The sequence below is a fragment of the Meriones unguiculatus genome, chromosome 18, assembly GCF_030254825.1.
Source record: "Meriones unguiculatus strain TT.TT164.6M chromosome 18, Bangor_MerUng_6.1, whole genome shotgun sequence".
NCBI classification, from domain to species: Eukaryota; Metazoa; Chordata; class Mammalia; order Rodentia; family Muridae; genus Meriones; species Meriones unguiculatus.
In genome coordinates, this window is record NC_083365.1 from 20,914,347 (window position 1) to 20,939,309 (window position 24,963).

At 39.0% G+C, this 24,963-nt stretch overlaps 1 protein-coding gene across 2 annotated transcripts in view; it reads left to right on the top strand.

Moving 5' to 3' along the window:
• The window catches only part of Ubr1 (ubiquitin protein ligase E3 component n-recognin 1), a 117,995-nt gene that overhangs the window by 77,665 nt on the left and 15,367 nt on the right, over window positions 1-24,963 (top strand). The window contains exons 30-40 of one of the 2 annotated variants that reach the window (XM_021639393.2): window positions 187-395; window positions 2,306-2,399; window positions 3,391-3,540; window positions 7,270-7,367; window positions 8,469-8,562; window positions 10,613-10,761; window positions 11,686-11,741; window positions 13,981-14,077; window positions 18,599-18,666; window positions 19,663-19,813; window positions 23,880-23,964. In XM_021639393.2, the coding sequence (XP_021495068.1) occupies window positions 187-395; window positions 2,306-2,399; window positions 3,391-3,540; window positions 7,270-7,367; window positions 8,469-8,562; window positions 10,613-10,761; window positions 11,686-11,741; window positions 13,981-14,077; window positions 18,599-18,666; window positions 19,663-19,813; window positions 23,880-23,964 (1,251 nt within the window). The remainder of the gene's footprint in view (window positions 1-186; window positions 396-2,305; window positions 2,400-3,390; window positions 3,541-7,269; window positions 7,368-8,468; window positions 8,563-10,612; window positions 10,762-11,685; window positions 11,742-13,980; window positions 14,078-18,598; window positions 18,667-19,662; window positions 19,814-23,879; window positions 23,965-24,963) is intronic. The other variant, XM_060371705.1, reaches the window with a different exon arrangement.

Genomic DNA, 24,963 nt, shown 5'->3' on the forward strand with positions numbered 1-24,963 from the left:
TGTGCACTTAAACAAAGTGAATTTTCTATTTAGAAAATTAACTGCTTAAAGCCAGAAAGTTCAGGAAAGACTTTAAAGGCAATATTGTCAAATAGAATTTTTATTTATATTTACTTACTTAAAATATACCCAGATGTAAAGACAGTGACCAAAACATATACCCTCACTTCTGGCTGTTTCTTTCAGCAGCCCCCCAGCGGTCAGCGACCACTCTAGAGTTGCTTTGGGGCCTAAACGGGGTCCAGCTGTTACCGAAAAGGAGGTGCTGACATGCATCCTCTGCCAAGAAGAGCAAGAGGTGAAACTAGAAAACAATGCCATGGTATTATCAGCCTGTGTGCAGAAGTCCACTGCCTTAACCCAGCACAGGGGGAAACCCATAGACCTCTTAGCAGGTATGCATCACTCACTTGATGTAGTTTCAGCCATTCCTTTTCCTGCCTGTGTAATTAGAATGAAATAAGCTTTGAAAGAGGTTTATATAAATCCCGAGTGAAGTTGTATATGAGTCCTGTTTGGTAGATCTCATATCCACATGTGAAATAGATTAGGTTCTTATATGCTACATTGGCTACTTGACTTTATTATTTTTGTCGTTGTTTTGATTTTTGTTAGTCCTTGGTCATGTTGCTCAATCCATCTAATATTGCCTTTATTTTTATCTTGCTGAACCATTTGAAAGTAGATTGCAAGCTTCAAAACACTTCATTCCTAGGTATTACTGAATGCATTTCTCAAAACTGAGGACAGTCTATTGTATACTTACTATAGCATTATCATATTTAAGGAGGTTAATAATACAGAATTATTATATATGTAATCTTTATTTTTATAACTATTCACGAAATTTCTTCAGTAGGAAGGCACATTTAAAAATTTTTTTATTTTATGTGCATTGGTATTTTGTCTGCATGTATGTCTGTGTGAGGGTGTCAGATCTTGGAGTTATAGATAGTAGTGAGCTACCATGAGGTGCTGGGTATTGAACCCGGGTCCTCTGGAAGAGCCATCAGTGCTCTTAACCACTGAGCAATCTCTCCAGCCCCGAAAGGCACATTTTTTAAGTAAAGATCTAAACATATTTCATGTATTGCTTTAATTAAATTTCTTTTAATTTCTTTTAACTGGGCATTGTAGCTCATGCCTGTAATCCCAGCGCATGGAGAGCTAAGGCAGGAAGATTGCCATGAGGTGGAAGTTAACCTAGCCAATACAGTGAGTTCAAGACCAGCCTAAGCTACACAGTGAGACAATGTCTCAGAAACAAAGCAAAATAAAAGCTTATTTTAGTTGTTTTAATGGAGAATAATCACTTTTTCTCCCTTTTTAAATATAACAACTGGTTTGATGAATGCAGACTAATGATTTTATCCAGTGTCTCACACTGTAAATTTATCTCTGAGCCTTATGATTAGATTTATATTAAACATTTACTGCATCAAGTATTATTTAGGTAACACATACTTATCAGAAGTAGCTGCTTTATAGTTTAAATTCCCTTGAAGTGATGATGATAATAAACTAACATTTATTAATATTTAGCATGTTTTAGTCACTGGCTAAATGCTATGTATTTGCTTACTCCATCCTCACAACAACCTTATGCATTAGATGCCATCGTATAAATGAGGGAGTGAGGCAAAGAGGTGTTAACTGGCCTTAGGCCGTGAGTGGTGCAGTGATATAATAATTTGAAGTTTATGCTCAAAAATGTGGGGTTTTCCCCCTTTTAAAGTTGTCATTTATAGTGGCTAAAGAGATGGCTCAGTAGTTAAGAGCACTTGCTGCCTTTGCAGAGGACCTGGGTTCTGCATGGCAGCTCACAGCTGTCTGCAACTCTAGTTGTGGAGATCAGTGCCCTTTTCTAGCCTCTTTGGGCACCAGGTACATATGTGGTGCACATATAGGCAGGCAAACACTCATATTAAAATAAATCTTTTTTATAAGTTGTTGTGTATTCAAATTATTCTTTAAAATTATAAGAGCAGATTTGTTCTTAAAGAATAGGAAAGCATTTCAACCACCAGTATAATACAGCTTGCACCTACTGTTCAGAATTACAGTGTAAATGACTATAGAGTTGTTAATCCATACAGAATTCAGAATCTAACCTGTTGGCCTTGCTTCTTTCCTCTTCTTACTATTAGGAACGTATATACTGCTGTCATATTGTTATCCCTGGACATTCCTAAGAAATAAAACTTTGTGATTAGCATTTTAGACCTGAAAACTTTCTCCACTCCCATCCCCTTAACACTTTAGAAAACGTAAGTGCATACTTCTTATTTATATCTCTCTGAACCAGAAATGCTGGACCCTCTTTTCATGGATCCAGACTTGGCACATGGAACTTATACAGGAAGCTGTGGTCATGTGATGCATGCAGTGTGCTGGCAAAAGTAAGTTGCCCCCTGACATGTTCTTGAAAAAGACTAGGAATATTGACATTCACTACACTCCACAAAATAAAGCATGTTTTCTCATGTCTTTCTGTTTTTCTCACTGGAATAACTAAGGCAATTTTAATTACTAATCCTGTTCTCGTGATACTAATTATATTTCTATATATTGTAACCTTTAGAAAGTTCCCAGCTTACTGTTTTTAGGAGTTCGGAGTATAGTATGGTAATATAGCATTGTACTAACATGCATGATGTGCTGCCCTCCCTCAGTCCCGAGCACTGAAAATGCACTTACTTCTTGCAAACTAAATAGTATTAATTAACACTGCTTGTTGCTAGTCATGTGAGAGAAGCAGTAATCTTTATTAAAAAAAAAAAAAAACAACTTAAAATATGTAGTTAGTAAAAGGCATCTTTGCAGCCAGGCATGGTGGTGCCCACCTTTAATCCCAGCACTGGGGAGGGAGAGGCAGTAGACCTCTGAGTTCAAGGCCTGGTCTATAGAGCCAGATTCAGGACAGCCACGGCTACACAGAGAAGCCTATATTTAAATATATATATATATCTTTGCAATATGACAAATTATGATCTTATCTTGAGAAAAGATAAAAGTTTCAAATATGTAATTTCTGATAAATCTTTTGTATAGCTTACTCGTTTGCCATCAGATTAAAAACATAATTTTCCAGAGAAAGCCCTCAGTGCTGTAGTTGATCACTGGGAGTCTGTAGTTATGCCCACTTGCTGTTTAGGCAGAGGAAAAATTAGGATTTAACAAAGTAATTGAGATTTCTATCTGCTGTAATGTATTTTCCAGTTTATTCACACCCTAAGTGGGTTGTCTGTTTCTTTCATAATTATAACATGTGTTTTTGCCTATATGTTCTAAAGATATTTATTAAGTCCAGAGTTCTAGACCTGTTTTTCTCAGAACAGATCAAAGCTACCTGAGTTGTTCTAAATGGACCTGCATCCTTGAATTTTGCAGGTATTTTGAAGCTGTGCAGCTTAGCTCTCAGCAGCGCATTCATGTTGACCTGTTTGACTTGGAGAGTGGAGAATACCTGTGCCCGCTCTGCAAGTCTCTTTGCAACACTGTCATCCCCATCATCCCTCTGCAACCTCAGAAGATCAGCAGGTACGTTTTTAACCTTTGTTCAGGTACTTGCTTTCAAACTGTCCTTGAAGCTTTAACTTGCTTTTTGCCAGATTACTGCCTTCCTTTTCACTCCTTACGGGGATTCTCATTCCAAAGCTTGCATCATGCTTCCAAATGAGATGAAAGGCCCAGTTTTGGGTGTTGAAGAGAAGCAGGATGTTCATTTATTTAAGCAGTGTGTTGTACAGATGCTTTCCACCCGCCATTGAAGCAGTCAACCCCAAAGATACAAATCCTATTGGAGAGCTGTGCACAAAGTTAATGATAAAAGTAAATACAAGCATTACATTTATCAAATCTTTGAATAATCTGTGAGCATTTAAAATGTTTTATATTCTGACAGTCTGTTACTGCAGTTCAACAGAATTCACTAGTTTTTAATAATTAGATCATTTCATTATGTATTTTCGTATTCTTACTGTTCTTCTTGATGATAACAAAATTGCTACCTTAGGCATGGTGGTGCATACCTTTAATTTCAGTACTCAGGAGGCTAAGGCAGGAATATCTCTGAGTTTGAGACCGGCCTGGTCTACATAGCAAGTTACAGGCTAACCCTGTCTCAGAATAAACAAAATTTAATTCTTTGATTTGTTTAAAAATCAGTAATTTTTAAAGGATGATTCTGTTCCACCAATGAAAATGGTTTTACTAATTTCAAAAAGTACCTTTTGCTAGAGATAGAATCACTCTGTGGCATGTGTGAGGCACAGTACCACAGAACACCAGCATGAGTTTACTGTGTCCCTCACGACAGAAGTGTGGGAGAGTGGCCAGCAGTCAAGAGGGAATTGCTTAGCTCTACTCTTCCATGTCATTGAAAAACCCAGTTTGGAACTTTCTCATTCATTATACTTGGACTTGGAATTCTACCTTATACCAACAAGGAAGTATGAGAAAGAGTTGCCCTTCATTTATTGAATAATTGATAAACATTAGACAATGCACCATGAACTTGGCGTGTCTTATTTAATTCTCACAGTTGTCTACTGAAGTTGGTACTATTGTTTCAATTTAAACATAAAGAATTGGATAGCGACTGAGTGGTTTTTGCTTATTCCAAGAGAGGTTTAGAATTTGAACCCAGACCTCACTTCTAACTTCTGAAGATGGGGAAAAGTGTTTGTTTGGTTTTGGTTCTTTGAGACAAGTCTTTGATGTGGAGTTTAAGCTACCTTTAGCTCATGATCCTCTTCTCAGCTTCCCAGGTGCTAGGATTACAAGCATATATCACCATGCCAGCTTCTTCCAACTTCTTGTTAGCTTACATAAGCTTTTTCTTTTACAAGGTGATTCCCCAAAACAAATAGATACTTAAACATCTAATTGCTCTCTGAACTTCTAAAGAAATGCTCAGCACCTTATTTCCTTGACTTTCTTTACTAAGCTCTGTGTATATATATGTGATTTGTTTTTATTTTCAATCATATATATATATATATATATATATATGTATGTATGTATGTATGTATGTATGTACGGGGGGGTGTGGGGAGAATGTACATATATGAGTTAACTTGCCTTCAGTGTCCAGAAGAGGGTATCATGTTCCCCAGAGCTGGTGTTACAGGCAGCTGTGGGCTGTAGGTGCTGAGAACTGACTCGTGCGTCTGCAAGAACACTGTGTGCTCTCCAGCGCCCAATCTACCATTCTGATGTAAACTATTATACAGCACATTTGTCAAAACTCCAAAACTGGTCCAGGGAGATGCTTCAGTTTGTTAAAATGCTTACTGTGCAAGTAGAAGGACCAGAGTTGAGCTCTCTAGAACTCATGTAAAAGCTAGTCTTTGTAGCAATCGTCTATCTCCCCACTCCCCCTATGTGGAGATGGGAAACTCTGGAAGCTTGTGGGCCAGCTAGTCGGTGTGCGTATCAGCAAGCAGCAAAGAGGTCTTCTCAAACAAACGAGTAGGCACGACCAGTACTGAAGGTGCTCTTCTGAGGTCTGCGCGTGTACTGTAGCTTGTACACACCTGCATTTACACATTCACACACCTCATATAAACACAAGTTGTTGTTTTTTTCTAAAACTCATGTTAATTATTTTTTAAGTCATAACCAGTCATAATATACTTTCACTTTTGAGACTCAAAAGGGGTTGGAGAGATAGTTCAGTGATTAAGGGCACTGGCTAGATCATGTGTTCAGTTCCCAGTATCCGTGTAGCAGCTTATAACCAGCTGTAACTATAATCCCAGGGGATCTAGTGCCCTCTTCTGGGGTACAGATGTACATGAGGACAAAATACTCATATACATAAATAACTATATCTTTTGTTGTTGTTTGGTTTTGTTATTGTTGTTGTCTTTTGGTTTTTTTGAGACCGTGTTTCTCTATGTAGCCGTGGCTGTTCTGGATATTGCTCTGTAGATCAGGTTGGCCTTGGACTCATAGAGACCTGCTTGCCTCTGCCTCCCAAGCGCTGGGATTAAAGGAGTATGTCATTACTGACCAGCTGGAATAAATCATCAAACAGTAACAGCAGAAGATTGTCCTTTCAATGAATTCTTATTTTATAGAGTGTATATTCCATGAAGGAGAGGCTCACAGTAATCTAGTATGAGCTGCTGAGCCACGAGAAATACCAAGGAAACACTAGAGGCTAGCCAGTGCTCGACATTACAGACAGACAGCTTGTCTCTGAGATGGTGACTTTGTAGAGATCTGAGTGAGGGGTAAACAGCTGCTTTTCTCCAGAGAAAGATAGATTTACAAGAGGTAAACAAAAGCAAAGGCCCCAAGTACTAACATAATCACCATGTTCTGGGCATAGCAAAAAGGTAGCATGCCCGGATGGGAGTAGTAAAGAGCCAAATCATAGGAGGCTGACACAAAAGGTTAGACTTGTTTAATTTTATGTACAGCAGAAAACCACCGGTCTGTTTTGAGCAGAGGGATAATGGAATGCAATTTATAGTTTTAGAAGATCCTTCTGGTTGTTATATGGTAAATTCATACTTAAAAAATCAAATAGAAACAGAAGCAGAAGGCTCCCAAACACCTTTAATACTAACATTTATGAGGCAGAGGCAGGCAGAGGCAGAACTCCTCTGGGAATTCAAGGCCAGCCTGGTCTATATAGTGAGTGAGATCCAGAACAGCCAGGGCTACAGAGAGAGAGAGACTGTGTCTCTAAAATCCCAAGTAGTCAAAGCAAAAAAGTAAAAGGGAAAAGAAAATAGTTGATGTGAGGGATGGTAGGTCTTCCAGGAGGGGAGTGGGTAGAGGTAGAAAGAAGTGATCAACTTGGGATATATTAGAACCTGAAACCTGTAGATTGAATATTCAGGAATAGGATGGAGTGACAACACCTAGTTGTTGATGAGTAACCATGGTGGTATTTTTTATTTTCTGGTATTTTATTACTTCTCAGTCATAGATTCATACTTATGTCTTAGTCATTGTACCAATTACATTTTTAGTCACATTTCCATGAACTAGAATGTTAATAAACTGAAGGAACTTGATATTTTTATTTATTTATTTTGAAATGAGGTCTTACTATATATCTCTGGTTGTCCTAGAACTCACAGAGATCCACCTGCCTCTGCCTTCCAAGTGCTGGGATTAAAGGTGTGCGCCACCACCACTCTTGCTGATGTTTTTAGTATATCCATTTATTCAACGAAAGACTCTACAAATTTAGCCCATAGAATGACTTTGTACCAATTGAATTGATCATTCCTAAATGTCATTTTTTTGTAGTGAAAATGCAGAGGCTCTTGCTCAACTTTTGACCTTGGCACGGTGGATACAGACTGTTCTTGCCAGAATATCAGGTTATAAAATGAAGCACGCTAAAGGTTTGTGGAAATCTATTTGTACTAGATATGTGAAAATTGTTTCTAAATGTTTAACTTTTTTTTAAATTTTATGTTTATGAGTGTTTTGCTCACACATATGTCTGTGAAATACTTACGAGTCTAGTGCCCTCAGAGTCCAGAAGAGACATTGGCTCTCTAGAATTGAAATTGCAGACTGTTATGAGCTAGGCCCTCTGGGAAAGCAGCCGGTTCTCTCAGCCATGGAACATCACTATAGTCCCCTAAATCTTCAGGTTTCCTTTTTTTTTTTTTTTTTTTTACAAGTAATTATTGTGTTAAAATGTGGTTTGAAAATACAGATATGTTGGATATCAGGAAATAGAGATTTGAATCCAACACTTGTTGGCTGTCAGTTTACCCAGTTCAATCATTTTTCATACTGGAAAACAGAATATTATGTAATATTCTGTCTTAATAATAAAAATTATTAAAGCTGTTATATCTACAGCTGAGTAATAAATATTGCTGTGGAAATACACTTAGAAAAATAAAATTTAAAGATCACTTAAAATGTTTGTTAAAGAGGGGCTAGGGAGATGAGTCAGCGAGTCGGGTGCCTGCCGTGAATACATGAGGATCTGAATTTGGATCCCTGACACATATGTAAAAGCTGGGTGCTGCAGGGAAAGTGATAGATGGATCCTAGGAGCCTGATGGCCAGAATGGGATCTCTCTTGGTGGCAGGAGAGAACCAAGTCCTGTAGGCTGCCCTCTGGACTGCCCATGCGGCCCCTCCACGTTCCTGGTGTGCGTGCATGTGAACAGAAACACACCCTCGTACATATACACACTAAATAAAATACAAATGCATTTTTTAAAATGAAAAGAAAAGAAACAAAAGTTACTGACGAGGCAAAATAATCATTGCCTATTAGGTGAAAAAGCAAACAAAAAACCAGTATGTATGACATTTATATGTAAAAAGAATGTCACCTCCGTGTTACCTAGGTAGAGAAATTAGGCTATTTACTACCCACTAGCGTTTCTGAGGGGATTATATATGTTTTAAACAGCTAAATGGTTGATTGTCAAACTAAACTTGGTCATGATTTTTATTCCCTTTTTAATTTAATTTATAAGGAGAAACTCCAACAGTTCCTGTCCTCTTTAATCAAGGAATGGGAGATTCTACTTTTGAGTTTCATTCCATCCTGAGTTTTGGAGTTCAGTCTTCGTAAGTATCTGAAGGGTTAAAAGGGTTTGTGAAGTTAGGGTGTCACACTTGGGAGGCAGAGGTGAGTAGGTCTCTGAGTTTGAGGTCAAATAAAAATTGGAACTAACCTCCCTTTTTTCCTTCCCTTTTTCTTTATTTGTAAAACTGTCTCGTTGTCCATTTTTTTCTCCCTAAAGTTTTACTTATGTTAGTAAAATTGAGATTGAGGAAATTAGAGATTTTTTTTAGGAAAATATTACTGTTTATATATGTAAATATGTATTCGTACTTTGTGGGCTAGAGACCATGGCACTCGGGTAGAAGCTAGAGGACAACAGTGGGATCAGTTCTGTCTGGGGAACAAACCCAGACTGTCAGGCTCCACAGCAGACCTGAAGTGACGGGAAAGAGGCTGCTCCCTGCTCCTTGCCTCTTGGTAATCAGTTTTGACAATGAACAACAGCCAAAGCTATAAGGGGATCAGAATTTTAAGACTTCACTTACTGTCACATTTAGTTTGCCTGCGACTTTCTGGGAAAAAAAAAAAAAATCTGCCACTCTATCCTCAGCTTGTTTCTCATGCACAGTTGGCAGTGCCCTGCTCTATCTCAGCGGTGTAGGAGATACTTTGAAAATACGTAATGTCTCAGAGTAGGTTTATTATTTTGTGCGTATGACCACCTCATACTTTGTCTACTAACGGTCCTTTTTCATATTGCCGTCTTATTGCTGTTTAAATACTTGTTAAAAGTAAAAATTTGGAAAGCCAAAAAGTGCTTGTTGGTGTTACCTGTCATTCATATATGCAGCATGAATGCGCGCGCACACACACACACACACACACACACACACACACACTGTCAATGCAGAAATACTTTCTATACTTTTTCAGAATACCAAGGAATTGAGACCTTCCTCGAAATGTATTCTTTCTCTTCAGTCTGTTCCTTAGTTTACACCTGGACCTTTCTAGATGTGCTTATTTACTGCATCTTTTGCTGTACAGTTATATGGGCCATTGCCATTTTATAAGAGATTTTTCTACCTTTAGAAAGTACCGTTTGGATTTCCTTATTTTTTTTCTTACTGAATAAGTCTACAAAAGCTCTAACCTCTAGTTTGCCAAAGAATACTTTATTCATATTGGTGTTTAATTTGATGGTCAACTAAATTGGATTAAGAAACACCCATGACACGAATGAGATACACATGGGTCTGTCTGTGGGCTTTTTTAAGATTTATTTTTTTAATAATTTATTTTTATTTTATGTACATTGGTGTTCTGCCTGCATGCATGTCTGTGTGAGAGCGTCAGATGTCCTGAAACAGGGGTTACAGACAGTTGTGAGCTGCCATGTGGGTGCTGGGGATTGAACCAGGTTCCTCTGGAAGAACAGCCAGTGCTCTTAACCACTGAGCCATCTTTCCAGCCCCTTAAGATTTATTTTTATTTTATATGTATGAGTGTTTTATTTTCATGTATAACTGTGTATCACTTGGGTGCCTATTGCCTGTGGAGGCCAAAAGAGCATTAGATCCCCTGGAACTGGAGTTAGAGAGGGTTGTCAGCTTCCATGTGGGTGCTGGGATTCAAATTGGGGTCCTCTGGTAGAGTGGCCAGTGCTCTTAACCTCCACCCCAGTGAGGAGGGCCTTTCTTCAGAGGATTGAGGGAGGGAGACCACATTGGATGTTGACATTAGCATACCATGACTGAGTGACTGTACTAAAAAACAGGGAAAAGGGAGAAAGCTACCCATGTGCTGTCGTTCCCCTTTCTGTGTCCTGGTCCCCCATGTGTGAACAGCCAGCTTCACACTCCTTCACTGCTCTGCGAGCTGCTTCCTCCAGTCTGCCCTCCCCCCGTGACGTAGCTCTTGACACCGTAAGCCTAGATCCTTCCTTAGGTAGCTTTTTGTCAGGTATTTGGTCACAACAGTGACAAAAGTTACTAATGCACTGAATATCAAAAGGAATTAATTGTTTCTATTGCTTTCTGACCTAATAAGGTTTTTAAGAAAGCAGCCCTTTTTTCCAAAATACTGTGAAATTTTCTTTTTATTTTATTTTAGAGTGAAGTATTCAAATAGTATCAAGGAAATGGTCATTCTCTTTGCCACAACAATTTACAGAATTGGACTAAAAGTGCCTCCCGATGAACTAGACCCACGGGTGCCCATGATGACCTGGGGCACATGTGCTTTCACCATCCAGGCCATTGGTAAGCCTGGTTATAAAATGAAGAGAAAGATGCTTTGGAAGTTTCAGTGAGGCAGAATTCACATCGGTTGACCAGATATGTTTTTCCCCTATGTTGACTTGGAAGAGTTTATTGTATTTGAGCACTTGCTAGTATTCCAGTATACTTCGGTGGCCTGACATGTTTTAATATTTGTATCTTTTTCACCTGCCGTATAGTCTTGCATGACTCGTTAGTATCTTGAAGGATAGCATTAAGCTGCAGTCAAACAGTGGCAGACTTACGACACTAGATCAATAGCAAATATAAATGAAGAAGATCTACTCAGGATTTTACAGGAATGTTGTTTTTATACTTTGAAAGAAAAAGAAAATAGAATCAGTCACAAACAAACAAATAAAATTTCCTGGAAGCAGGGTGAGGTGGTCAGGAGAAACAAATTGGCAAAACTAGGTCTGAGTGTAAACCTGACAGATGTTTCACCATGTTGAAGGTTTCCCAGAGAAAGACAAAGTAGGCAAGAAGCACTGACGTTTGTAAGTCAGCGTGGTGTTTCATAGAAGATCGTGTGTCTCTTCCATATCATGTTTATCCAAGTCAGTCTGAAGCTTTCTTCTTCAGTACAGTTTTTTGGTCACAGTTTTTAATGAAGTATACCACATTTTCATTACTAGGTCACAATTTAGATTGAGTAACATGCATATACTTTCTTATCTAAAACTTTCTTGCTTTAGTCTCAGGACAGAGTTTAGGAGTCACTCACAAACCTGTTACTTAAAGCATGAGTATAGAATAATGCAGCTATGTATTTACTCAGGTTAAGGTCAGCATGGGCTGCATAGTGAAACCCTCTCTTAAAAAACAACAACAAAGTAAAACAAACCCACAACTAAAACATATAATTGTGTAATTATTTTTTTTTAATTTTATTTTTTGTTTTTTAAGAAAACCTGTTGGGAGATGAAGGAAAACCTTTATTTGGAGCACTTCAAAATAGGCAGGTATGTATATTCAAATAGATTTCAGTAGTTTCTGGGATACTTTTTTAGAAAGGGGATTCCATAGCTTATTTATCACTGAAACATCTATACTCCCTCTTCTGTTAATAGAATCAGGACACAGTTTGTGCGGCATTCTGCAGTTTTAAGAAACATGGTGGTTAGTGCTATGTGCATTACAGAATTTTCTCAATTTCAGTAGTTAAAGTAACACATGCATTTCAGGTAACCTGACTACTTTCCTGCCCTCCTCCATATTGCCTAAAACCAGACACATCCTGTATTTTCTTCTCACTGGTGCTTCACCATATAACACTGAATATTGATGGCTTCTGCCCTTGAGAGATACTCATACTGAGTTAAAGACACCCAGGGCAGGGTAGATGGCTCAGTGGGTAAAGACACTTGCCACCACACCTGACAAACTGAGTTTGATCCCCAGGTAGAAGGAGAGAACAAATTCACCCAAGTTGTTCCTGACCTCTATATGTGCTATAACATACACACACTGTGTTTATTAGGTTTCTATTGCTGTAAGAAAACATCATGACCAACAGCTACTTGGAGAGGAAAGGATTTATGTCAGCTTAGAGTTGCAGTCCATCAGAAAAGGAAGTCAGGGCAAGAGCTCAAGGTAGAGGCCTGGAGCTTAGCAGAGACTGGAGGATCATTGCTTACTGGCTTACTACCCCCAGCTTGTTTAGCTTGCTTTCTTACATACCTCAGGACCACCTGCCCAGGGGTGGCACCACCTACAAGTTAATTTAGTGCGGACATTTTCTTAATTTAGGTTTCCTCTTCCCAAATGACCCTAGCTTGTGTCAAGTTAACCCAAATAACCAGCAAGTGTACACACACACACACACACACACACACACACACACACACACACACCAAAAAGGGAGAGGAGGCAACCGTGGGGTCTGTGAAATGCTCAGTTGGCAAATGCACTTGCCACTAAGCTTGACTATCTGAGTTCAGTATCTGGGACACACATAGAAGGAAAGAGCCTACTTCTGCAAGTTGTCTCTGACTTCCATGCATGTGTGTGCATACACACAAAATAATTTCTCCATAGAAAAGCCTGGTAACCAGTGAGTTTTCAAGAAATGTGTTTAGCATTGGCCTAGCGTACATGAGGCCCTTGATTAAATTCTCAGCACCAATAATAACGTAATAATAGTAATAATTCTTGCCTGTGTCTTCAGTCCTTCTTACCCATAGCCCCAAAGAATCATGAAATGCTCCTAAGCAGTTATGTTCTTATTTTGTTTTGTTTTTACAAATGTGTGCTCAGTAGCGCCGTGAGAACAAAATGAGCACCTGCAGAGGCTCCCTAGACCATTGCCTTGTTAGACATTTCCCTTCTCATTTTCTGACATGGGGTAAAAGAAACTCAAAGTCCACACTGTCTCCCTGTAGTTCCCATCCTGCTCCTGGAAAGAAGGTGTATTTCAGTTCTGTGTGTTCTCAACTATCATTTTAGAATTTCTAGAAATACAGTTTGCACACAAATCAACAGACTAATTAAGCCCATGTTTAAAAACTTGAATCTGGGGGACTAGAGATGGCCCAGTGGTTGAGAGCACTGCTTGCTCTTCCAGAAAACCCAAGTTCAGCTCCCAGCACCCACATGGCAGCTCAGAGCTGTCTGTAATTCTAAGATCTGACATCCTCACACAGACATACATGTAGCCTGACATGATCATGACTAACATTTCTAATTTTTAGATTTTTGCTCATTTATTTATTTTTAAATGTTGGAGTGCTCTGTCTACATGTACACTTGCGTGCCAGAAGAGGGCATCAGATCCCTTTATGGGTGGTTGTGAGCCATCATGTAGTTGGTTGCCTGAAATTGAACTCGGGACCTTTGAAAGAATAGGTAGTGTTTTTAACTGCTGAGCCATCTCACCAGCCTGACTAACATTTCTTTTTAATGGAAAAATCAGAAATATAATGATATCAAACATTTTTTATGTGCTAAAAATATTGTAGCTGGGTGTGGTGGTGCTGTCCTTTACTTCCAGCACTTGGGAAAAGGAGACAGAAGGGTCTCTCAGTTCAAGGCCAGCCAAGAATACATAGACTCTATCTCCAAAAATAAAAAAAAGAAAGAAAGAAAAAAAACAAAGAATATTGTAATTGGTTAAGTATATACTCGGCTAGGATTGGTGACTTATCATCCTGACCTAATTGTCATCTTCCCGTATCATTTTATCCTACCTCTCCTACAATCCAGCACAATGGTCTGAGGGCATTAATGCAGTTTGCAGTTGCACAGAGGATTACCTGCTCTCAGGTCCTGATACAGAAACATCTGGTTCGACTCCTTTCAGGTAAGGACTTTTAATTGTTATGTTAGTATTTGTATGTATTTTCTTCTGCATTTATGGCAGTATATTTAAGTTAGGAAATGACATACTGTGCTAATTTTGAACATTCACTGATGAAATCCACCTGCCTGCAGCAGACTTGCCAACTGATATGCAACTACCCCATAATGATTGCAATATTATTTTAAAAAGTTATGCTCTGGGAGCTGGGTGTGGTAGCACAGAGCTTTAATCCCAGCACTCAGAAGGCAGAGGCAGGTGGATCTCTGTTAACTTGAGGCCAGCCTGGTCTACAAAGCAAGTTCTAGGACATCCAGGGCTGTTAAACAGAGAAACCCTGTCTTGATATGCAATATATAAACAAACAAACTGTAGTTTATACCCGTTACATCTTTTTGATAAACTCTTACCTGTATTAATATGTAGTGGCCCTGTTTGAATTTGTGTCTTGAAATGTTTTTATTTCTTTATCAGCTTAGGAAAGTAACTTCTGAGAATAGCAGTGTTTGCTTCACAGTGACTCACCTGCAGGGCTTTGTTCCTTGCTTTCCTGGGTTTTAGGTGCTGATAATAATGTGATATTATTTTATGGTTTTGTTTTGAATCCTGGTCCTCAGCCTCTGCTTTCCTAGTGCTAGGGTTATAGGCATGTGCACTCATGCCTGGCTTATTGCTTAGGCTTTTTGTTTCTTTGTTTTATGTGTATGTGTGTGACATGTGTGTGTCCGTATATGTGCTGGTGCTTGTAAGGAATGGGGAGAGAAGTGTGCACAGAAGTGTGGAGGCTAGAGGACAACTTTAGGGGATGTCCTTTCTCAGGCCCTCTCTACATTTTTTTTTTTTAATGTTTTTAAGTCAAGGTCTACTGATGGCCTGGCACTTGCCACATAGGCTAGGCTGGCTGCCCAGCAAGTCCCAGTGATCCACCTCTCTCCACCTCCTCACCATCGGGATAACATGCTAATAAAACCCCACTTGGCTTTTGAATGTGAATTCTGGGGCCCACGCTGCCTGTGTGGCAAGTACTTTGCTAGACTCAACTGTCTTGAAGGCCCCACAATACAGGGTCTTTTCTCTTTTAGGTAATTGGGAATGTTTGAGAAGTTTTAGGTAATGGTGTTCTGGAACTAATTGCATATACATAGGAGGAAGTTAAAATTAGAGGAAGCCCATGCATATGGATGCAGCAGCAGAATTAAGGAGGGAATTTGGTTGGATTGTGTAAGGGCAAGGTTTGAACAGAAATGATTGACAGAAGTATGAGAGAAATACGGAATTCTAGAGACCTCTATGTTTGTAAAGTGATATTATTTTTGAAATATGTGTGTGTGGATACCAGACAACAACCGTAGAATGTTGTGCCCTTTGAGCCATGGTCTCTCACTTGTCTGAAGCTCATCAGGTAAACTAGACGGACTGGCCAGTGAGCCTCACCGACTCTCTTCTCTTGTGACAGAGTTACAAGTGCTTGTTGCTAAGCCCAGCATTCCTCTCACAGACTCAAGTCTCATGCTTGGAGGCAAGCGCTATATCGACTGAGCCATTGCCCCAGCCTGAATATCATTTTTAATAGATCGAATCTGTGTAAAACAAACTATTCGTTGCTAACTGATGCTGTGCTGTGATCTTATTTTATAATTTCATTTCTTTCTGACATCATCTTTAGGGACTAGAGAGCTAGCTTCTAAAACCACTTCCTGCTGTTTCAAAACGAGAGATTCCTTCCCAGGTGCCTCCCAGGTTCTTATAATTCCACCTCCAAGGAATCTGATGCTCTTTTCTGACCTCAGTGGGTACTTGCATAAATGTGTGCATACACACAAGTAAATAATTAAATAAGTAACTACCATTTTTGAGAAAATCATCCTCTTATTTATGTCCACGGTCATAAACCAGTAAGAGACAAGAACTGGGGATGTAACTAACTGGTGGAATGCTTGCCCAGCAGCGTAAGGACCGGGCATGATCACCAACAGGGTGTGCCACCACTGCCTGCTGGAGATTCTAACACAGAAATGAGACCTAGAAATGCCAAATAGCTTGTCAAGGACACTCAGCTTGTTAGTGGCAAAACCCTATGATCATTTTAAGGCAGAGAATAATAAATGACACTTACTGGTTATTATATGCCACACCTAGGATAAGTTCTTTAGAAGTCTCTGTTAGTGAACTCCTCAGCAATCTGTAGACTTAAAGAAGTTAAGCTGCTTCCCTGTGACAAATAGTCAGCACTGGAACCCCAGTCTTGTCCAAAAAATCATGATCTTAGTATTTATGCTTCTTCCTTAGAATATTGGAATTGAGGTTAAGAAATTAAAGTCAGGGCTGGAGGGATGGCTCAGAAGTTAAGATCACTGGCTGCTCTTCCAGAGGTCTTGAGTTCAATTCTCAGCAACCACATGGTGGCTCACAACCGTCTATAAAGAGATCTGGTGCCCTCTTCTGGTGTGCAGGTGTACATGCAGGCAGAACATTGTATATATAATAAATAAATATTAAAAAAAGAAAAAGAAAACACAGAAAAAAATTTAAAAAAAGAAATTAACATCAGCTGGGTCTGGTTACAGCACATGTCTGTAACCCCAGCACTTGGGAGGCAGAGGCAGACAGATCTCTGTGAACTCGAGGATAGCCTGGTCTACAGAGTGAGTTCCAGGACAGCCAGGACACAGAGAAAACCTGTCTTGGGTGGGGGGTTGGGGGGAGAATAAAAAGAAAGAGGAGAATCTCCTCTCCCTTACTTTTAAAAGTAATAGCTGTATTGGAACTGGAGAGATGGCTCAATGGTTAAGACTGTGTTGTTGCAATAAAAAATTTGTTTTGGGCTATATAATATTTATCATTAGCCCTAAGATTATCACAGTGGTATGATTTAACTTGCTAGCACAAATAATAAGACACAGACACCTGTTAGATTTTATAATTACCTTAGTTACCTGTCTGTGCCTACCTAATGTCTGTTTCATTTACTATATGCCCTGTTCCTAATAAAAGGCTTTGTTTTGTATTTGTTGAACAGCACAGAAAACAGTACATGGAAAATGAATAAGGGATACTTTACATCTTTTAATACAGAATTTTACGAGAGAAAATGTACAGTTTACCCCCAACTGATTCCAGACAGCCCCAAAGCACTCAGTACTATGAATATATTGTTATTAAGCAATAGCCACATGTTGTTTTCAACATTTATGGTGGATATTTGTTGTATAAGTCACTTTCAGCCTGTTTGTTGCTTTCAAAGGTTACCATAACACACATATTTATACACTTGTATTGCTCTGTAGGTCAGAAACATGAAAATTACAAAATGCATTAGCTTTAGTTGTAAAAGCTGAATACAGGGGAAATCTAAGGCCAGTAAGGTTGGTTGTTACATTGTTCTCTTAAAGACAGACTAAATAGGCATGATATTAAGCCAAGTCCTAAGTGAGTCCAAGGTTTATTATTAACTTGGTTGTAAGGTCCAGTTAAAGTTCCACTCTCTTTGAGAGCAGGAGGTATTTTCATTAAAAGTCTATACTTCCTCCCAATATAATCCATATAACTTAATTTTGTATAGGAAAGTTGTCTTTTCATTTTCTCCCCATTTTTCAATCTATTTACCTATCTGTCTATCTATATTTATTTTTTGTGTGCACTGGTATTTTGCCTATGTATATGTCTATATGAGAGGATCAGATCCCCTGGAACTGAAATTACAGACAGTTGTGAGCTGCCATATGGGTGCTGGAAATTGAGCCCAAGTTCTCTGGAAGAGCAGCCTTTGTTCTTAATCACTGAGCCATCTCTCTAGCCCCCCAGGAAGGTTTTCTATGTCATCAGTTCCTTTGCAAGCTCTCTCTGCTCACCATCCTAAATCTGTTCACGTACAGAACGTTTAGAAATGTTCAGTTGGTGGAAAAGTGGTAGAGGGAGTATTTTTATAAAAGCTATTCTTCTGGGGCAGAAGTTAGTTAGCTCTAGCATAACATACGTAAGACACTGGCTTCAGTTGCTTGTACACAAAGCAGGTCATTCATTCAGCATTTCAAAAGTGGAGCGTGGAGGCTGCTAGGGAGTGAACCTGAGCCTCACACATGGTCAGTATGTACCCTTGTTTCCAGCAAATATTTCTTGGGCAATCTCTATTTCAGTTTTTCTCCTAGGTTTTGTTTGTTTTTGGTCTTTTGAGTCAGGGTTTTTCTGGTTAGCACTGGATGTTTTGGAACTCACTCTGTAGACCAGGCTGGCCTTGGACTCACAGAGATCCACCTGCTTCTGCCTCCCAAGTGCTGGGATCATGTGGGTGCATCCCCACTGCCTGGCTCTCCTAAGTCTTCCCTTTCAGCTCTTAAGCTGTGTAAGACTTCTAGTGCCTTTTATTGTTAAGTTTTCTTCTCACTATGTCAGCCATATCTTGAAAGTGTGATACTAGTTTCTTGTTCTCTAGCCCCATTGTATTTTCATTTAATGCTTCCAGTTTGCATTTTATTCAAGCACGTAGCTGCCTCACCGACTGAATTATATTCCCTTTTGTTTTAGTTGTTCTTCCTAACCTACAATCAGAGGACACACCTTGCCTTCTATCTGTGGATCTATTTCATGTTCTGGTAAGTGTCCAGTAAAATGATTTTGAAGTCAACAGGTTTATAATTTCATGATTTTTCTTATTTAAATTTATACATTCTGTAAAAATAATACATTTTTTTATGTCCAAACTGTTAAACTTCGGTGCTTTTCCATTCTTTTTACAAATACAGATTTCACTGAGGCAAAAGTACTTTTAAGATAAAAGCACATTTATTTTTTAATTTGTAATTGGTCTTATAGTTGGTTATATTTGTTAATACATGTATTAAAAACTTTTTCTAATTCTGTTATGGTTCCTCCCCACTTCCTTTTTCTAATTTGTTTATGTCATATGCAATGAATTATCATGTAAGCTATAAATTAAATATAATCATTAATTATTTAGTGATAGAGACCAGACCATAAGTACATAAGTACATGGCAGTTTCCATAAAACACCTGTGGAGAGGTGGCAACTCTTATAAGTTTTATGTTGAACTTTTCTATTTTTGCAATCATCTTATTATTTTAAACCTGTCCTAGTAAGAAAACAGTGGTAAGGTTTAAAAACATGGGTTTTGTGGGTATTGGGTTATCCACCCCAAACCACCATTTGTACCTTATGATCCAAGTATGTACTCAGTAGCTATCCACCCCACTCTCTTTTGGGGATGCCCTGGGGAGTCTTCAAAGGAATGCTAACAATTGGACCTTGCCTCAGAGTCTGCTTTTGTTGGATTGCAATGAGGTATGTGTCCGTGTTTTTTTTAAAGAATCTTCAGAACCACACAGTAGAGAACTACTCCTTATGCCCACAATAAGTAGACTCAGCTAAGGGATGCTGTTTGGTGATGGCCTTTGCCTATCATTTATGGTACATTATAATTATAGTCTAAGATATTCTGTTGAGTATAACTAGGAAAAATATGGTGATTATTTAAAAAATCATTTGGTACCCTTTACATTTAGTTAGGAGATTAATTTGTCTTGGCCTTTCGTGGTTAGTTATCCTGTTGGTGTCCATTTTCCTTTCATAGGTAGGTGCTGTATTAGCATTCCCATCCCTGTATTGGGATGACACCGTTGATCTGCAGCCTTCAGCAGTTAGTGCTTCATATAACCACCTTTACCTCTTCCATTTGATCACCATGGCACACATGCTTCAGATACTTCTTACAATAGATACAGGTAAAGCTCCCATCTCAGTCAGTGTTGACTGTAAGTAATATTTTTCCATGCTTTATTGGCAGAATGAATTATGCTTGTTTTTAATCATATTATGTATTTTTAAGTCTTGTGTTATGTTATGTTATTTATTCACATATTTCTTACCAAATGTTACTTAAATAGGTAAAGGCAGAATAAACTGTGAAAAGGCTAATTAGCTCAAATTATTTGATTGTGGAGGGACTGTTAGGACCTTTTTCTTCCAAATTCTTCATTGTCAAAGTCTCTCCAAGTTTATTCCTACCCACATACATTCTGCCTTTTGCCAAGCTTTCCAGGAACCCATTCTTTCATCTACAATGATAGTATGTTTCTTACCTTATATCCACAATAATAGTATGTTTTTACCTTATAGCATTGCCATAGGTGACTTTATTTCATAGATATTTGTTGCTCATTCCACTCCTTGCCCAGCTTCTCCTTTCTTTTCATTCTTCCTTTCTCATGTATGTTTCTCGATTACAGCGTACACTTATATTTCAAAACCATTCCTCTTAGCCTCAATTATCTGACAATCTTTGTTCTCCCCTATAAGTACTCATTAAGTGTTTTTGAATTATGACTCAAGTTACACGAATATAATATAACATCAAATTATAAGTTTCCTTTTAGCATCAAGTCATAAGTAGCAAATCAGAAGGTGATGGCGTGGAGGGTAAAGTGTGCTTGCTGTGCAAGTGTGAGGAGCAAAACCCACACAGAGGCTACACAGGTGTGTGGGTACCACATTAGGAGGCTGAGACAAAGGTCCGTGGAGCAAGCTGACTTGCTAAACTAGCTGGAATTGGCAAGCTCCAGCTTCAGTGAGAGACCCTGCTTCAATAAATAAATAAGTGGGAAGGGATCAAGGAAGGCATTCAGTATCAGCTTTGGATTTATACATGCATGCACACACATGCAAACACACATATACATATATGCATATATACTATATATCATATTTGTACATGTCAGACAAACAAACAATAAATAAATAAAGTCTGGTTCTATATAACAATAATTAATAATAGTTACTGAAAATTCAGGTAATTTAAAGAAAAATCAGATTAAAAAAAATCATGTTAGAGGGGACTGGAAAGATAGCTTAAGTGGTTAAAGCACTGGTTGCTATTTCAGAGGACCCAGGTTCAATTCCCAGCACCTATATGGCAACTCCCAATTCTGTAACTCCAGTTCTGGGGGATTCAGCTCCCTCTTCTGGCCACCATGGGTACTATATACATTTGTTTCACTTCTAGAGAGAGGAATCAATGAAAACTAAATATATTTTTTTCCATATGATGATAAGGGAAAATTTGGAAGCAGCCAGAGTAGCCATTAGTTGATTGATAATTTGTTGTACATGTAGATAGTGGGATATTATTCAGTTCTATAAAGAAATGAACTATCCAGTCCTAAAAGTGCGTAGAGAAGATTTGAGTATATATAATAAGTGAAAAAGGCCAATGTGAAAGATACTTCATGGGTCCAACTACTGGACATTCTGGAGAAGGCAAAACTGAAGATAATGTGAGCAGAACAGTGACGTCCATGGGTCGTCACTGAGGAAAAGCACAGAGGCAGTGAACTAGTCCATATATATATATATATATATATATATATATATATATATATATATTTATTGCTGTCCAAACCCATAGGATGTAGAACATCATCCTGAAGTGAACCTGAGTGTACACTTCGGGTGATAGCCTTGATTCAGATGAGGGTGACCGTCCAGCTCTGCTCTACGCTTTTAGTACTGAACTGGTTCTTCAGGACTTTTGCCTCTCTGCATGAACTGTTTTTAAATATCAGTTTTATTATTTTTAGTTATATGCATATGGGTTTGTGTTCTGAACGCAGGTGCGTATGTAGGCCGGAGGCATCAGATCCTCTGGAACTATAGTTACAGGAAGTTGTGAGTTGCCTAAAGTCAGTGCTGGCAACTAAATTTAGGTCCTCTGGAAGATTGGTAAGCTCTCCTAACCACTGTTGCCTGGCTTAACACTTTAAAAACAGAGTTTCACCCTAGGTCAATCTGTTCTAAACTTTTTGTAGCCCCAGGCTGACCTTGAACTCCTGGCAGATGTGAAAAGTTACAGGCATAAGGCATGACTTTGGGTTCAACTTAGAATCAGTTTTGTCAGTATGAACTTTTGGTCAAAATAATTGTTAGTAATACACATATAATGAACAATGTGGATGTTGGTACTAGAAGTTCTGCATGTGTAGGATCAGAAATATATAGACTTCTGTATATTTTGCTCAGTTTTGCTACGAACCTAAAACTTTTCCAGAACAATTCAGTTCACTGACTTACGAGTGTGTATGTATGTGTTCTACGCTCATTTGTGTGAGTGAGTGCTTGTGCATGTGCCTGCCTCTGGAGCTAGAGGTCAATGTTAGATGTTTTTAATCACTCTTCATTTTTGAGGCAGGGTTTGTCAGCGAGCTGAGAAACTCCTTGGTTAGGCTAGGGTGGGTAGCCAGTGAGTTCTGGGGACCTCTCTGTTTCTGCTCAACCGTGTGAGTAGCCATGCCCAGCTTTTAGATGGGTGCCAGGGATCAGAACACAGGTTTTCATCCGTGAATGACAGGTACTCTATCTCCTCAGCTCAGTTAACTGATAGAAAGCAAATGAATATTCTTATTACATATATGTGTTTGCTAAACTCACTAAATGGCTTGCTAGAACTCATTTCACTGTATGTAAAATTCACTTTATCCCTGTCCCCTCGTGCATATTCATGTATACAAACTCACACAGACATACATCTACATAATTTATAAATTATTGGGGTTTTTATGCATATGCATGCTGCTGGGGATTGAATCCAGGTTCTAGGACATAAGAACATACATTCTACCACTGAGCAACACTTCACTTCCCCCCCCCCCCGCCCCTGCAGCCCCAGACAGGGTTTCTCTATGTGTAGCCTTGGCTTTTGGACTCTTTGTAGACCAGCTGCTCTCAGAACTCAGGAAGATCTGCCTGCCTCTGCTTCCTGAGTGCTGGGATTGAGAGGTGTGTGCTACCAACACCTGGCCACTTTTATCTCCTAACTTAAATGTAAAAGCAAAACAAAACAAAATCAATACAAACTCAAAATATGTTCCAACTTAAGTAGACTGTTGTATTCGTTTATTTATTTGTGGAGGAAGGGACGCCTGTGTGCCATCATGTACCTGTGAGGTCAAGACAGCTCAGAGGAGTTAATTCTCTCCTTCTACTTTAAGGGTCTTGGATATTGAATTTAGATTGTCAGACTTGGCAGCAAGCGCCTTTACCTACTGAGCCATCTTACCAACCCTGTTGACAACTTTTAAAGATGAAGTGTGTCCTTAGATTTTTATTTAGAAAATATGGACTGCGAGTAACTTTATGAACTTTCAAACGCATTGATACATAGGCAGTTTGAAAACAATAGCTCTGTTCAAGTATGCCATAGCAGTCTGTCATAGGAAACTGCAAGGCAGGCATTTTTACCTCCATTTCTATACAGTAAAGCTGTATCGAAGCCGAGGGTTCTAGTGTAAGAGACAAAGCAGTTACAGGATGTTCTGGAATCATGAATTTGAGGTTTAACACACTGGTTAGAGAAGAGATTCTTTTGGGGGAGGGGTTGGGTCTATGTTCTCTTTTTCCATTAATTAATTAATTAATTTACTTTACAGGTTCCCTGCCCTCCTCTGTTCCCAGTCCCTCCTCTCCCCTCCCTTTCTTTTTGAGAAGGGGAGGCCTGCGTAGATATGAACCAGCATATCAAGTTGCAATGGGACTAGGCGCATCTTCTTCAATTGAGACTAGACAAGGCCATCCAGTCTAGTTAGGGGGAAAGGATCCGCAGGCAGGCAGCAGAGTGAGAAACAGCCACTACTCCCGTTGTTAGAGGTCCTATGTCTGCCCCATTCATGCTGTCTGGTTGCTGGTTCAGTGTCAGTGAGCCCCTATAGGCCAGTTAACTAACTCTGTAGGTCTTCTCGTGTCCTTGACCTCCCTGGCAGGGAGCAAAGTTTTAAATCTGCCCTGCAAATCTGTCTCCAGGGCTCCCGCTTGTTCAAGGTGAAGAGGACAGTGAAGAGGCTCGCTGTGCATCTGCTTTCTTGGCAGAAATCTCACAGCACACTGGGTGAGTAGCAGTCCCCTGGCCAGTTGCCCTCAGCATCCCTTCAGGAAGTTCAGGTCTTCGTTCAGGAGTTTGGCAGTGTACCTTTCAGCCATTTTAATTCTTATTCTAAAATCAGCTAAGGCCCCCCCCCCACACACACACCCAAGACAGGGTTTCTTTGTGTAACCTTGGCTGCCCTAGACTTGCTTTGTAGTGCAGGCTCTCCTCGAACTTACAGAGATTCGCCTGCCTCTGCCTTTGCCTCCCAGTATGCTGGGATTTCAGTCGTGCGCCACTGCACCACGTTTATTTTGTTATTTTCGTTTGTACCATAGGCTTATAGGAAAGAAAATTTACTTTGATTTTTACCTTGAGGTAAAGGGCAGTAGATTAAAAGTGTTTGTTTTAAATAAAAGTAGAAAGTAAGTTGCCTTGTTACAGTGACCATACCATGAATGTATGTAAATAGTTAAAAAGATTTTCATACTTTTATTATTAACATGGGAACTAATTTTGCATTAATGTTTTAATGTGTATATACTATGTACTCACTATACATCATTTATACAGGTAATTTAAATTTACAGGAAAATTGAACAGAGAATAAAAATAATCATTTTTATTCCCCCGCACACATGTTTTTTATTATGGTGGCACATTTGTTAGAACCAATAATGTTGACATGCTATTATTAGTTGAAGTCCATAGTTTGCGTTATTTTTGTTTTGCTCTTGCAGCATTATGTGCCAGGGGTCTTGTTGCTGTGCAGATCACTGTCAGGTTTGATATAGTCAGTAGGAACATAGTCATTTTTTAGCATGTCCTGTCTCTCTCTTTTTTTTTTCTTCTGATTTCATTGCATGGGTGGAGTTTGTTTTGTTTTGTTTCAGTAACAATGGGGATAAAATGAAAGCTTTACAAGCTTTGCTTTACGTTGCAGGGAGAATGTTGTGAGAGTCCAGATACTTTAAAGTGCTTTGTTTTCAATTGACTTTTGTTTTGTTTTGCTTTGTTTTTATC